Source organism: Clarias gariepinus, chromosome 7 (assembly GCF_024256425.1).
Source record: "Clarias gariepinus isolate MV-2021 ecotype Netherlands chromosome 7, CGAR_prim_01v2, whole genome shotgun sequence".
Taxonomy (NCBI): Eukaryota; Metazoa; Chordata; class Actinopteri; order Siluriformes; family Clariidae; genus Clarias; species Clarias gariepinus.
Genome location: NC_071106.1, coordinates 36,639,711 through 36,654,635, shown reverse-complemented (window position 1 = coordinate 36,654,635; position 14,925 = coordinate 36,639,711). Strand labels below are relative to the sequence as shown.

The window sequence follows — 14,925 nt, the reverse complement described above, 5'->3', positions numbered from 1 at the left end:
AAGAACCCTGTTTTTTTTTCACAGTTCACCCATACAGTATAAACCTTGTACACACTACCGGCTCTAATCTGAGGTGCTGTTTGTTAATTGTCTTAAAATACCAATTGACTGTTGTTGTTGTTGTTGTTGTTGTTGTTGCTTAATTATCTAACACCGTATGTGTTTATATGATCTATACATATTTTTATTATTTAATGAAAGGGTTTTAGATTTACATAGAGTTTTAAAATGTATTACTTTTATCATTTTCAGGGTTTCTAAAATTTGTAGCTGTAAAATTTAAAAGCGATTTAGTTTTGTAGTTAAAATTCACTCTTTTTATATTATATTTGTGTACATACTGTATGTGTTCCAATTCTTGTGATCCTGATATCTCAGGAAGACCATGAGGAAATGTATTCAAAATTAGTCCACTTTTACAGAAGCATAAACTGCTTAGAGTTGGGTGTCAGGAGTCGTTAGTCAAAAAAGTCCATTTGGACTGAAGGATGAAACTATTACATTTTGGTAGTTAAGGATAAAATGTCAAGGTCACTGTGGCCTCATGTCCATCTCAGTATATCTGTCCCATTCTTGTGTCCAGTATCAATACAACAACTACTGCACTAAGGGAATTTCTTCAAAATTGCCACTCATGTCCACTGGGGATCGAGGACGAATAGATTAGAATTTGGTGGTCGAAGGTCAAAGGTCAAGGTCACTGTCAACTTGCATCTCTTCCATATTTATGAACACAATATCCCAGGAATGCAGTCAAGGAGTTTCTTTAAATTGGCACAAATGTCCACATGGGCCCCAAAGACTGACTGATTAGATTATGGTGGTCAAAGGTCAACATCACTGTGACATCACGTCTCATTGTGAGTGCGGATCGACAGGAGGCAATTTATTAAAAATTTAAACAAATGTCCACTTGGCCAGAACAATGAGCTGATTACATTTTCCTGGTCAAAGGGCAATAACACTGTGACCTCATGTCAATCTCATTCTTGTGAACATTATATCGTGGCAATGTCTTGAGAGATTTTTTGCACAAGTGTTAAAAAACCAAATAAATTGCATCCTAACATACACATAGAATTGCTGCATTTTAAGACAAAGACAACTTGTATTCTAAAATACTATGTTTGGACATTGACAGATTTTTATTGATTCACCCACTAATATGCAAAAGTGTTTCTTTTGTCAAAGTACGAATTCCAAACACAGCATAACATTTCAGATTTGCATGCTTTAAATAATTAAAAAGTACTCTTTATTAACATTTATAATCTTTATGAATTAATTTGTTCTAGAGGAACAGATGAAGGTTTTATGTATGTCTGAACTACAATACAAGGATTCTATGCAGAAACAATTTAGTGTAAAACCCTTTAAAAGCAAAAAATTATATATTTAAAACTGATTGTCATTAGAAGATAAAGTTAAATCTAGAACTTGTAAAAAGATTTTTTTCCCCGAGCATGTGTCATCCCATAGGAATTTTAATTAAACTTTAAAACTTAATGAAAAATTTAATTTCCGAAAATCAAATTCGCATTTCAAACATTATTCTATTCTTGACTTCAGCTATTCCTTATTTTTAATGCCATTTTTCTTTCTTTTCTTTTTTTTAAGTATAAAGTGTATAGTACATATATTTTTATATTATAAAGTATATATATATTTTTATTATAAGGTATATAAAGATACCATGCCATGATCTCTTGACTTGGCTCCAGATAGACATTAATAGGTATTTTCTCCTTTTATTATTTTTTTTTACCCATAATGCTGTCACATGCTGTGTTTTGGATTGCCACCTTGTTGCATCACGGAACAGTTTCCACCATATGCATTCCACTTCTTCACTTTTCTACTTCCACTTATGCATTTTCAGTTCTCCCCTGTTCTTTTTGAGTAAAATCCATACATCATTTACACATGGACAGCTCCCCGAAGCTGAAATAGAATTATTTCTACAAGGTAGCTGGAAATATGACATTGATATAAATTATGTATTTAATTCTACCTTGACGGCATGTCACAAAATAAACACAAAAGAAAACAAAGCATGATCTCTGAAGAGTAGATGATGTCAAGTCAACATCTGGAAGGGTTGGGGTTGGGGTTTGATGTTGGTCAAGACTCTATTGATTATATTATATGCTATTATCGCTGTAAAATTATTTGTAAAATTAATGTGTACTTAATGTGTGCTTTGCAGTTTTAGCTAAATGATAATGTTTTGCGGAAACAAGAAATGACGTCTCATTCTTTAATACATTTTGAACAATGTAATCCCTGACAAAATGCGGTGAAGGAGATGTACTGTAAGAAACATGGAGCAGTTCCTATTGTTTTTGTCACTGTAATATTATTAAGTTCAAGGCAATAACTGTGACATTGCACCATTACACCGTTTCTGTTGTTGATTACTTTCCTATAACAGCATGACCCAATGTGTTTTAACTGCATTTCTTATATAGGCAGTAAAATTTTGGGGGGTATTTTTTCCCATTGTGGGAATCTATATATAAAAAAATGGTGTAAATATTTTTTTCTTTGTAAAATACATAAATAAATAAAGCTCCCAGTTATGCATCTCAATTTGTCTTGTGCTCACTAAAAAGTCCGCACACTAAGACGAAGCGTCATGTCACTCAGCCAGGTAAAGAGAAAGCAGACGGAGCAGACTGCCTCCATGAATTAATGATCAGTGACAGGCATAAATAATAAGGCAGACTGAAAAGTAATCAGCTGATGCCAAAACTCATGCCGGTTACTGAGAGGAAATCCCAATAGACTTCACATCCAGAGCGTTCATGCAGTGAGACTGTCTGTGGCATAGTCACCGATCTGTCTCTCTTTCAGACTCTGTCCATCTTTTTTAAGCAATCAGGTAGAAACATTCTGTTCCTCTTTAAAGAAACATCGACAATATAAACTTTGACAAACCTTCACCTTTAACACAACCAACCACAATAAAACCTTTAAACAGAAACCTTATAGCACAGTGCTGTTTAATACTCTTTTCAGACTGGCCATACATGCTTATAATATTTTATAACATCCGCTATAAATCACAGGTTTATACAGTATAATGCACTCAATGTAAGATGTTATTGTTCCTATGGTAACAATTTGTCCGCATGGATTTATAAAAAGATGCAAGAATACAAAAAGGTCTTGTGATCTAATAAGTTCAGATTGAGCCTATTCCAGCCCTGGTTGCATCAGGGTAAGAAGGGAAGCTCATGAAGCGATGCACCCATCATGCATAGTGTCCACTGTCCAAGCCTCTGGAGACAGTGTTATGATCTGGGGTTGCTTCAGTCGCTCAGGTCTCGACTCAGCAACGTTATGCAGCAATAAAATGAAGTCAGCTGACCACCTGAATGGACTAAATGACCAGGTTATCACATCTATTGAGTTTTTCTTTACTGATTGCAGATTGAGAAAATGCATCTATAATTTGCATGGGGCGGAGCTATTTCGGTCCAAAAGTGCAAAATGAAGAAACTTCTTGTTAATCACTGTTTAAAACTTTGAGAGTACATGATTATTACAATTGTGTGCAGCGTTCGGAGGTTAGCACTGAGGCCTCACTCCTCATGGGCCCAGGTTCCATTCCTGCCTCATGTCTGTGTGTGAAGTTTGCATATTCTACCTGAGGTTGGTGGGTTTCCTCCCATAGTCCAGGGTAGGCTAATTAGTGTTCCCAAATTGCCCATAGTGTATGAATGAATATGTGGTGTGTGCTTGTGCGCCCTGCGATGGATTGGGTCTACCCTACACTGTAGTAGTTTCCTGGGGGTTTCCAGGTGGCCCTATACAAATAAAACTCAGTTGAACTGAATAGAATTTTTCACAGTCTATCCCTGGGTAGATATTGTCCCTTGGTTCCTAAAGAACGTCTACTTGGAACCCTTTCTGGATGTTGTTTAGTTCTACAAAAGGTCCTGATAGTTTTTTGCTTCCATAATATCAGAACAAATTACTGACAATTGATTAATTTTTATAAATAAATTGTACAGGATAAGCAGTATAGAACATAAATGAATGAATGAATGAATGAATGGATGTGCAACTTTGTAGCTGTTTTTAAATAAGCTAAAGTTAGAAGCATAAAACTGGACGATATCTGACCACTTGCTCAAATTCAAATGAATTTCTCATAAAACCAAATTTTAAAATCTTCAAAGAGACACCACATCTGTTTGTCTGTTCCTCTCTCTCTCTCTCTCTCTCTCTCTCTGCAACAGATATCTGTTCAGACACAACACACTTTCTGTAACAGCCACTGTCTCATTTCATTCGCTCCCCCACTCTTTATCCCAGGCTGGATAAAGAAGATAAAAAGAGGGACGAGGAGAATGAGACAGCGTGACATCTCTAAGACAGACAGCTTGAAACTTTTCCAGTGTATCAGCGTTGAGAACATTACCACTTCTGAAAGATATCTGGTGGAGTGCAAAGGCTTTGTGCTATAGCATAACAGAAGCTGAGATAGAAAAGTATAATCACTTAAATTGACTTGAAGTATGAAATTAAAAGCAAAAAGACAAAGACACCTACCTCAATTTTATGTCACACACTGATTTAAGTTCCTGATGGTTAATTGGTGTCGCTGTCATCAAGGAACCAGGGAATGAAGGACAACCGTTACAGTAGATTCAGTTAACAAATGAGGTCAAAAGTTAGCTGGCATGACCATACAATCTATATGAATGCTAATTACCAGCTGCCACGATACAAACTGCTGTAATTAATATAAAGTGTAATGTATATGCAAGGACTCCTTGAAGCTATTTATTAATCCTAAAATGTCAACTTTATAAAAGACATATTCCATACGAGGAAGATGAAGCCGACCTTCACCACGTACAGAAAGCGCTCATTCACAATTCTATTCAGTTTAAATCCCTCTCACTGACCCGTTTAACCTGCAACAATAATTAATAGAAGTTCATTTGGACAGGAACCATGCTGCACATGCAGTATTTGCAGAGCTTTAATAACTGAAATAAAACAAAATGCAAATAATTTGTGAACAAATTGTGTTAATGCTTTGGTTAAATAACATTAAGAAATCACTATTTGGTGGAATAACGTTTTAGAAAGGAAAGCAGGATAATAGCGTGGATAATTTTCAAACATGAGAAATCTGTTTGAAGAACTTACACAAATCCTATGGAAATGCTAACAGATGAACATAAGTACATAACTACATTGTCTCTAAACCGCGTTCCAATTTTTTTTTTTTTTACAAATTTAATGTACTGTAGAGAGTAATATAAGCGTGATATTATTATTGTCATAGTACCAGACCAGAATCTATGGTCATGATCCAGTGCAGCAATTATGATTATACAGAAATTTAAAAAGTAAAGCAAGAAAAAGCTCGAATTTTTTTCTAGAAAAAGTAAATATATGACCCTTTAAACTCAGACTCCTGCGCTGAAGAGGAGAATAAAGGCTACGCCTGTCACTAATTACTTTTTCAGTTTCTAATTATGTTTATTCTTATTTAGACATAGAAACTGAGTGCATTTATTAAACGTGTAGGTGTGTATATGGCAACAATGAAAATAATTGTGATGCAAATTGAATGAAATGGCAGAAAGGTTATGATCAGGTTCAACAGCAAATTTACCGTCTTTATTTTATCTTGGTTTTTATGAAACTGAACAAAGCATCGTCCTTCTTTGTTTAAATTTTTCATTATGTCAGTTTCTGAGGATGCACAATTTTTTTTAATTACACGCTTCCAAACATGCTTCCCTTTACATTAAAAAAATATATTTAATAACTTATTTTCTGTAATCTGTTGCTCTTTACAAATAAAACTCAGTTGAACTGAATTGAATTTTTCACACTCTATCCCTGGGGAGATATTGTTCCTCGGTTCCTAAAGAACGTCTACTTGGAACCCTTACTGGAGGTTGTTCAGTTCTACAAAAGGTCCTGATAGTTTTTTGCTTCCTTAATATCAGAAAGAATTACTGACAATTTATGAAGCGCATCTTTGTTTTAAAGGTTCCTCAGGAATTGTTATGGGTTCTTCTCATAGTATTACTGAGAACTCTCTCTGACAGAAAAATACTTTGTTGCACTCAAAAAACCCTTTAAAGGATTTTACAGAGAACCCAAAGAAGTTGTTAGAGTAAATGTGTAATCCTGCAGGACTGGCTTGATGCTCTGTAAAACCCTGTGAAGGCTCTCTATATAAAACCATAAAACATTTCTACATGAGAATTCTTCTGTTGTATGGTTCTATGGAGATACTTTCCAAATCCTTTATGATTTAATCCTGTTGTTATTTTCTTCATATCAACACTATAATAATTACCACTTTAAAACACACAACTACTGTATGCTGTTCTTTTGACTGAACCATGCAAATGGCACCGCATGACACTGGTTTTCAAAGTCATTCTCGAAGACGGACAAATAAATCTTTTATAGTTTTTAACAGAATTTTAAAAAATGTTTGTTTTCAAAGAATGTTTTTGTTTCCTTAAAAGCAGAACCAAAAACATGTACATGTTTACTCTTATGAAGAGAGTTCCTCTCGGGTTCTTTGGATGGCCTTTAATATGAGAATACTCTGATGTAGAAATATACACAGAGTACCAAAAAATGAGATTTTTTCCACAAAATTGTAGAAAAACTTAAAATTCAATTTTAATTAAATTCTGAAACAGATCTGTGGCTTGATTTTTTGTTTTTAATACCATTTTAACGGTTTCATATATAAACCCTTTTAATACATGTTTTTTCTAGAGGAAACCATCTGTGTAGCATTTGACATATATTTCTTGTAAAAGTTTCTGCAAATACAAACAAAAGAATCTTTTAAAGTTGCCGATTTAAACTCTCTTTTAAATGAATTTAACATTTTGACCTTGATGTGTAGAAATAACCTCCTTTTTCTTAGGAACATCTTAGAAGGCTCTATGTGAAAAAGAAGCTCTGTCTCTTTTAAAAGATATTTGGTCTATACTTCATTCTATGTAGGTTAGAATTAAGGTAGAAGCTTGAACATGAACAATGTGTCAACATTAGACTTTCTGAATGAGGACACAGGGACACGAAGGTGCAAATAAACATGTGAGACACATAAACACAAACGCACATGCACAGCTAACAGTCCAACAGGGCAACCCCTGGATACTTCCAACAGCTGCACGCTGAGTATAAACACAGAACCAGAATACGAGACAGAACCATCATCTTAGTCTTATACTAAAGTCCATACTCTTTTAAAGCATCTGTCCATGAGGACGTCCACGTCTCATTTCACTGAAGCCATCAACATCCTCACTCATCACAACACAGCATGAACTTAACAGCTGCATCTGATCTCAAACTGTACTGTATGTCTCACTTCCAACCAGGCTACTCTTCACTTGACCCCGAACACTCCCTCGAGTCTAAAAGTGCCAAATGAGGCAAGGAGGACGAGACAGAAAGGAGAACCTGGTGATACTCACACTGTGGGCTGCAATGTTCACTCTTGAAAAGAGTCATATCAGGGACGACGAGAGGGAAAGAAAAAAGGTTTACAGGTGCCAGCAACCTGAACGGGCGAGTAGTTGCTTTCCTAGTTCTATTCTTCAGCTCGATCTGTTGTCACTCCTTCGGCTCATAAGGACAGATTTGTCTCTCGCTCTTTTGCAGCGTCTCTTCTCAGCAGCTCGATGTGTTACTACTGAATCAATGACAGCACTGCCTCAGCTTTACCGGTGGGCCGTACCAACACAGGCACTGCAGCAGGGAGGGATGTGAGGAGAAGTGGGTCATACCACTGAAGCAAGAAAACAGGGACAAGAGAGAGAGAGAGAGAGAGAGAGAGAGAGAGAGAGATTAGTGGCTTTTTTAAAGCTTGAATACCACAGGTCTCAGGTTTTAGGAAATCAGGCCAGGAAAGAATTAAACTGTGGGAGATGGTGGAGAAACTCGATTCCTGGAGTGTGTGTTTATGGGCGTTTTTGGTGAGTGTGTGTGTGTATGTTGATGTGGCTTATGTGAGGCAAAAAATAAAAATAAATCTAAGACTAGAACCTCACAGCTGGAGCCCACGGCAGGACCGCATAGCAACAGTGTTCTGAGAGAAGACAGAGACAGATAGATAGAGAGACACTTTCCACAGAGAGGGAAAAATGAGAGGAATACACAAACAGCATGTATTTAGACCTGATGTATCCCTGTCACGAATATACACTGGATTATGTCATGGCATAGTTTTACTGTACAGCCACATCATGTTGTCGTTACTATGTATATTAATAATGCTTTATGTCATGACAGCTAATAGCATGCTTTGGCCTTAAGACACCTTATGCCTCCTTATGACAATTCTCATAAGATTTGTTTAAATAAATTTAAAATTACCCACTTAGTGATAAATGCCGCAGACAGATAAATGCCTCTCTGTTAAATACTGTACTTCTTTGCTTTTTCTACTTTTTTCATTTCATCAATTCCCGTCTATTTTCTCTCATTTTATCAATATTTTCCTCTTTCACACTGCCATTTTTGTTTTTGCCTCTTCTTCTTCACACTTTTCATCTTTCTCCTCTTTCCTTTATTCTTTTTTTATTTCTTTATGTTCTTCCTTCCTTCTTAACTTCCTTCCATCCTTAGTTTCTTACTTACCGCGTGCTCCTTAGGAACTGCAAATGATGTCATTCTGCCGTATAACAGCTTACAGCATGTTATGCCAATGATGTTATCCATTCTTATACCTCATAAATACAATCCAGGTCTCCCCAAAACTATATAAATGTCATGTGACATAAAGTACAAAGTGCTGTTATAGAAGAACAAAAGATTTACAAAATCCACCCAATGAATTAGCCAAAAATAAATAGAATAAAAGATGATACGGAGCCAAAGCAGCATGTTAACACGACCTCCTTAAGTCACTAAATGTTAGTGAACTGTTATAATGGCTGGTGGTAGCATAATAATGTGTAATTGTTATGTCAATCATATGATGGCTTGTTCAGTAAAAATTCCTTTATACACTTGCACAGTATTTGTATGTTATTCACATTGTATTAAAAAAAGTCATGTAATTTCCCATCATTTATAGTATATATATTTTTTATCTCATTTACTTAATGCTACATAACATCTATTTAAGCCCTTGTGACATAAACCTATAAAATAATTAATAAAGTGTGTGTATATAAAGAGATTACATACAGCCAATATTTTTCCTACAGGTTACTCAATATTATAGATGTTTTAATAAAGTTTATGGTAATAAATTCAGGGTTTGATACTGGGTGTTTTATGTGCCGTTTTGCAGACATATATTTTTAGATTGTCTTGGAATAAGATGTCAGAAATTACTTTTCTCTTATGAGAAATAACGATGATGATGGACATTTCTCAGCTTAAATGGCCTCGATTGTGCACTTTAAAGCAAAACCTGGCTGGCGCATAAACATCAAAGCAGAGTCATAATCACCTCTAAGCACTTATAGATCAGCCCATCAATAAAAATCAAAAAGCTTGGAGATGATAAATTCATACTCATTATCTCTTGATGATCGCAGTCAATAAAGTAAACAGCCTCCGAGCCGTGGTGAGTTATGGGTTTGTTATCGGAGGTCCCTCTGGACGGCCATTAATCAGTTTGATTATGTTGTATAATTGCGATGCAGACATTGAGCTCACGTCTTGTCTCTCACACAGCAGGGGTAAATTATTTTGGGGGGAATTTTTAATCTCATATGGGTACTAGATCATTATGGGAGTTCTGAGTGGGATTTATTTTTTTTTAAGTGACATGAAAATGTTTGTTGAATTCTCTAACAAAGCAGTAAATAAAGCATTTCTTCATCATTTAAATTAAATTATGGAAATCCTATTTTATATGGAATGTCTCATGTAATTACACAGAAGTGATACAAGCAAGTATTGGCCTCCTGGAGTCACTTATTCAAGGAAACTTAGCTGTGTTCAGAGTTGGCTTTGGTACATCCTTTCTGGGGATCAGAAAAAGGGTGAAAAACTGAAAAAACAAACTGTAGAATAAAGCATCTATTTTTCTTTGCTGTGCCATCTAACTCTGATAACTCTGGTACGCTTTACTAGAAACCTAGTATATTTCTTTCTTACAATTGAATGAATAATTCATGCATCACTTTATACAGTTATAATTATCACTGTGGTCTCCTGTAAAGAAAATGTTACCACGTGTAATATACTGTAGGACATGCTGACCTAGCTCATCTGCTATGCTCACTGTTCTCTTTAAATGAACTAAATTTTCTCCTGTACAAAATTGAAAGAGATCTTTAATCACAGTTTATGCTTAAAAAGGCTAGTCTGGTGCTAGTGCCGGTCCAGAGCCGATTCAATAGTGAACCTCCCAATAATGGCTTTGTTTTTCCATGAGATAGAAAGGCACATGATTACGTTACTGTAGACGTCCATGTATGTTTCTACTTTTCCAGTAATGCTAGCGGCAATCCTAGCAGCAATTGATGGTTCAATGCTAGCAGCAACAACAAAAAAATAAATACTAGTTGCAAGCACAAGAACAATAGCAAACTTCAACATGGCTTTATTGGTAGAAAACAAGTAATTAATGTAATGACCTGTGCTTAGGATAAAAGTGAATTAGTGAATGTAATGGCATAACCTTTAATTAATCTTTTTTTGTGTGTGTGTGGGGGTCTTTGCTTGTTATAATTATAAAAAAAAAATTGTGTTAGTACACCTGACTGTCTAAATCTCTAAGAAACCTCTTCTTCTTCTCCTTCCTTTCAAGTTTACAGTTAAGTTCCTCCTTTGGTAATTTTTTCTACTGTGCACATATCATGTGCATGTACTTTCCCCTCCCATTTCGTACAGGTTCTTTATTGGATAAATGGTTTGCATTCTTTCCTTCATTTATTATTCATAATTTATTGTAATATGTTTTTTTTTCTTGTTCATCATCAGCATGTTCTTTGTTGTTTATTAATATGATAATTAATGTTATTATGTTTTCGTTTGAACGTGTACTTAGTTCATACTTGATAGCAAGTGTAGCTAGTTTATAAAAGGGTGATCGTTTAAGCTCCTGTCTGCCATGTTGATTTGTATTAGTTTCTGTAGAAGCAATCAGGTGATTTTAAGGGGAAGTGTTTTTGTATCACTGTTTGATCAGAATAAACAGGGATTTCCTCCAAATTTTAATTTCACTAGTCAGAATGTCTAGAAAGACCCAGGTACCGCATTCATCCTTCTTCTGACGTCGTAAAAATATTCTTGAATATGTAGTAGGCTGTTAGTAATAAGTGAGGATGATGTGAGATTTTAATCAGCCTGTACACCTGTAAGAAAATCCACAGCAGCCAAATAAACATGCAGAGTGCAGATCTTCATTCCTCCACATCTGTTTTACATTTTAATCAAGCGGCAACACAAGTGGTGCGGCGTACAAACTGCTGAGCAGACCCCCCCCAAAAAAAAAAAAAATCATCAGGGATAAACCAGTGAGACAGTGAAGCTCGCGCTATCACGACACACAACATCCTTCTTTCTGGCAATCTGTCAGCTTTCAGGCGCACATGAGGTTATTAAAATTCCCCATCCAACTGTAATCAATGAACAAGTTCCATGATTTTTATTTTGTCTATCTGGACATGTTGCAAATTCTGTGCCTTCCTGAGGCAGACTGCCTTCCCCTGTAGCTTCACAGCAGAGATGGTAATTACCGTTTTAAGCCATGGGAATGAGTACCTCCCGGTCCGTGACATTCACTTGGAACATCATTACGCACATTTCCCAACTTCTGACAATGATCCTAATGCACCTGACAGAGGAATTAAATGGGTAGGGATCAAGGGCACTCGGCTGGAACTTTTCCTAATAAATCTGCCTGCTCTGACCCCTCTTGTTACTACGGCAAGTGAGAGAAGTAAGGGGGAAAAAGTAACTGGTCTGAAGGCTGCAGCTGAAGAAAAGGCTGGAGTAGAACCAAAAAGTATGGAAAGACTGAGGTGGGAGAAGTGATCGGACTGCTAAAGCAAGCCAGATGAGCAGAATATCCAAGATAGAGGGCGGGGCTGGGTGTGGGAAGGGAGATAATAAAATGACAGATCTGAGAATAACCAAGGGAGCTGGACAGATATGAAGAGGCATGGTAAAAGAAAAGAAAGGAGGAGTGGAAGATGGGAACTGCGGGGGAGGACAGGCACTTCAGTAAGTCTGAAGGGATGAAAATAGCAGCATATCAAGAAGAATGTGAATAGAGATGTGTGAAAAAAGGTAAAACAGGTTAAAGGAGACCAATGTGAGCTGCCTGGTCTGAAAACATCCATCCTCATCTGCAGGGAAATCAGCTCCAATCTGGGGGGCTGTCAGCTTTGTGCCAGCAGGCCCTGCTCCCAACAACATGGACGATCACACCCGCATACACACACGTACATAAATCTACCCCCTATCCTGACACATTAATCTCCCCTTTAAATGCATCATTGCATCCAAACACAATATGGCAGATAAATTACTACAGACTCCTGCTATTTTTAATGTTCACATTCTCTCTGTTCACTCCTTTCACATACTTCCTTTATTCTCGTTCTCTTTTCTCTGTTTGCTGCCAAGACAAAAAAGCCCAATTATGTCTCAAGCAGCAGCGTAAACTCGAGTGGACACTGAATCAGTAGCTGGGGCAAAGCCACAGGCGGCCATCTGTCTGAGTTGGCGTGGATAAAAGGGACGCCACTTTGGTCAAAGCGCTCTCGGTGTGCAGATGGAGAGGTTTTTCCACTACCTGATCACCAGCTAACCGTGGCACTGCAGGGCATGACTCCAGTGCATTTCTAGCCAGCAGGCCATTATGTAAAAAAAAAAAAAAAAAAAAACTGGCAACAAGGCCACTACATGCCTGTGAATCATTAACACTATGGACTGCAGTCCAGCATGTGGCTTTATAGATCAGTATACCAACTGCAGGCAATTTCATTTCTTCAAGTCATATGAAGTGTAACTTATGATATGTCACAGATGAATGGCCATTTAGATCAAAAGCTGGTTTAACTGTACTGTGTATCTGGTTTCAACCTATGTACACAGAGCACACAACTTGTTTTCACACTGAAGAAATACATCTTTGTGCTCATCTATCTTACAATAAAAGCAGGAAAATTCCCAGTGTTGAAATAACCCCCAGAGTATTGAATTAACCCACTACAGTGTTCATATAGGTCCAGTTGGACTCATAAGAACTCTGAAAGTGTTCAGTCAACTCATATCTGGGAGTAGTACTGTGAGTAGTGTACATTTGAGATCAACCACTAAAAAAGCAAAAAAAACTTTAAGTTTAGCACTGAAAAAGCAAAAATAAATCATACAGTAAGTCACATTACAAAACAATTAGTTTCAACCGAGAAATGTGACTGTACAAGAGGCATTCCATGATGGATTGAGGATGGTAAAACCACTGAGACATTTAAATATACATATCAATCAATAGTATGTCCCAGGTGATCTACAGTTATTAATTACGCTAACAGTCAGTTGCAGCATCTGTGAAAGTACTGTAGTAGTGATGGGAAATTTGAATCATTTTAGTGACTCGGTTCTTTAAATCTCATTCGTCAAAATGAACAAATCTTTGTGTTGAGTAATTTATTTCTTTTGATAAGAAATAAAATAAAATGGTGCATTTTCAATAAACAGACTCCCAATACGTCCACATACAAAAATATTGGCTTATAGTTCCAGTAATGAAAGTATTACAATGCAGCTAAAGACATATTATAATAAACAGAATGAGCAGCTCACCTAATATCTTCTAGTCTACTTCGTTCATTCTTTCTATTACACCGCATATCGTCCATGGGAGTCTTTTATTTTTTCTTGTGACAAAATAATGAACGACTCGGGAACCGTTTAATTATGTTTCCTGTGTATTGCCCTGCATAGTGTCTATGGGAGTTACAAACAACTCGGAGTCATTGAGAAAAAAAATTGCTCAATTCTGTTTCCCGTACATAACATTCGGAGGTTTTGCAATGATTTGTGCATGCGCGCCCAGTAGAAAATGAATGAATCACACTCCAAGACTACTCGTTCTTCTGAGTCACGTTAAAGATTCGTTTAAAAAGAACGATTCGTTTAAAAAGAACGAATCGTTTATGAACGATCCATCACTGTACTGTAGGTCTGTAGTACTGAGGAGAGAGCAGCTGCCTGCCAAATACCACATTCAAAACCAGTCACAAAAGCATTTTCAGAAAGAACACAAAAACACATTTTATAATGTTTGTCATAATAAAAAAAAAAAACACTTACTTTGTCCTCTTAAACAAAAAAAAAAAACCTCTTATTATTAACACATAATTTCTTTTATGTCGCTTGGAATCGCATCTAAACTTTCAGTATTCCTTTATTACCAGCTGCTAAACTGTGTGTGTGTGTGTGTGTGTGTGTGTGTGTGTGTGTGTGTGTGTGTGTGTGTGTGTGTACACACACAGTGGGTACACCCTACATAGCACACTAGCTTCCAATACGAGCTCCATGTTATATTCTCCTTGGCTTGTGGCTAGATAGTGCTGTTAAAAATGTAAAACTGAGTGAGTGAGTGAGTGAGTGAGTGAGTGATAAATAGTGTGGAACTGTTGTATAAAAGCAATATCACACTCGAGGTCGTACTGTACTGCTCAATATAGCACTCCTGTGGTGCCACAGCTATATCCAGCAGTAGAGTGTGTGATATTATCTGTTATCTCAGAGATGTCCATAATTGGCTAGTGTAAAAGAATTGACTGAGAGCACACCAAGCTTATTGTTTTATACTACTTGACTACTGGCGGTGTAAAAACATTTAGAAAAAAAAGGCTGATGGAGTTGCGCTTTATCTCCAATTTGTCGCGAACTGTACTTGCACATTGTTTAATATAGTAGCAATGTATGAAAGTATGTCAATCATTATCT

The 14,925-nt window shown here is 36.5% G+C and overlaps 1 protein-coding gene across 2 annotated transcripts in view; it reads right to left on the bottom strand.

Annotated features, from left to right (window-relative positions):
• Positions 1-7,679, bottom strand: part of LOC128527476 (RNA-binding Raly-like protein) — a 95,058-nt gene extending 87,379 nt beyond the window's left edge. For both annotated transcript variants that reach the window (XM_053499868.1, XM_053499869.1), the window contains exon 1: positions 7,476-7,679. In XM_053499868.1, coding sequence (XP_053355843.1) covers positions 7,476-7,512 — 37 coding nt within the window. In that variant the 5' untranslated portion in view covers positions 7,513-7,679. The remainder of the gene's footprint in view (positions 1-7,475) is intronic.
• Positions 7,680-14,925: the final 7,246 nt, after the last annotated feature.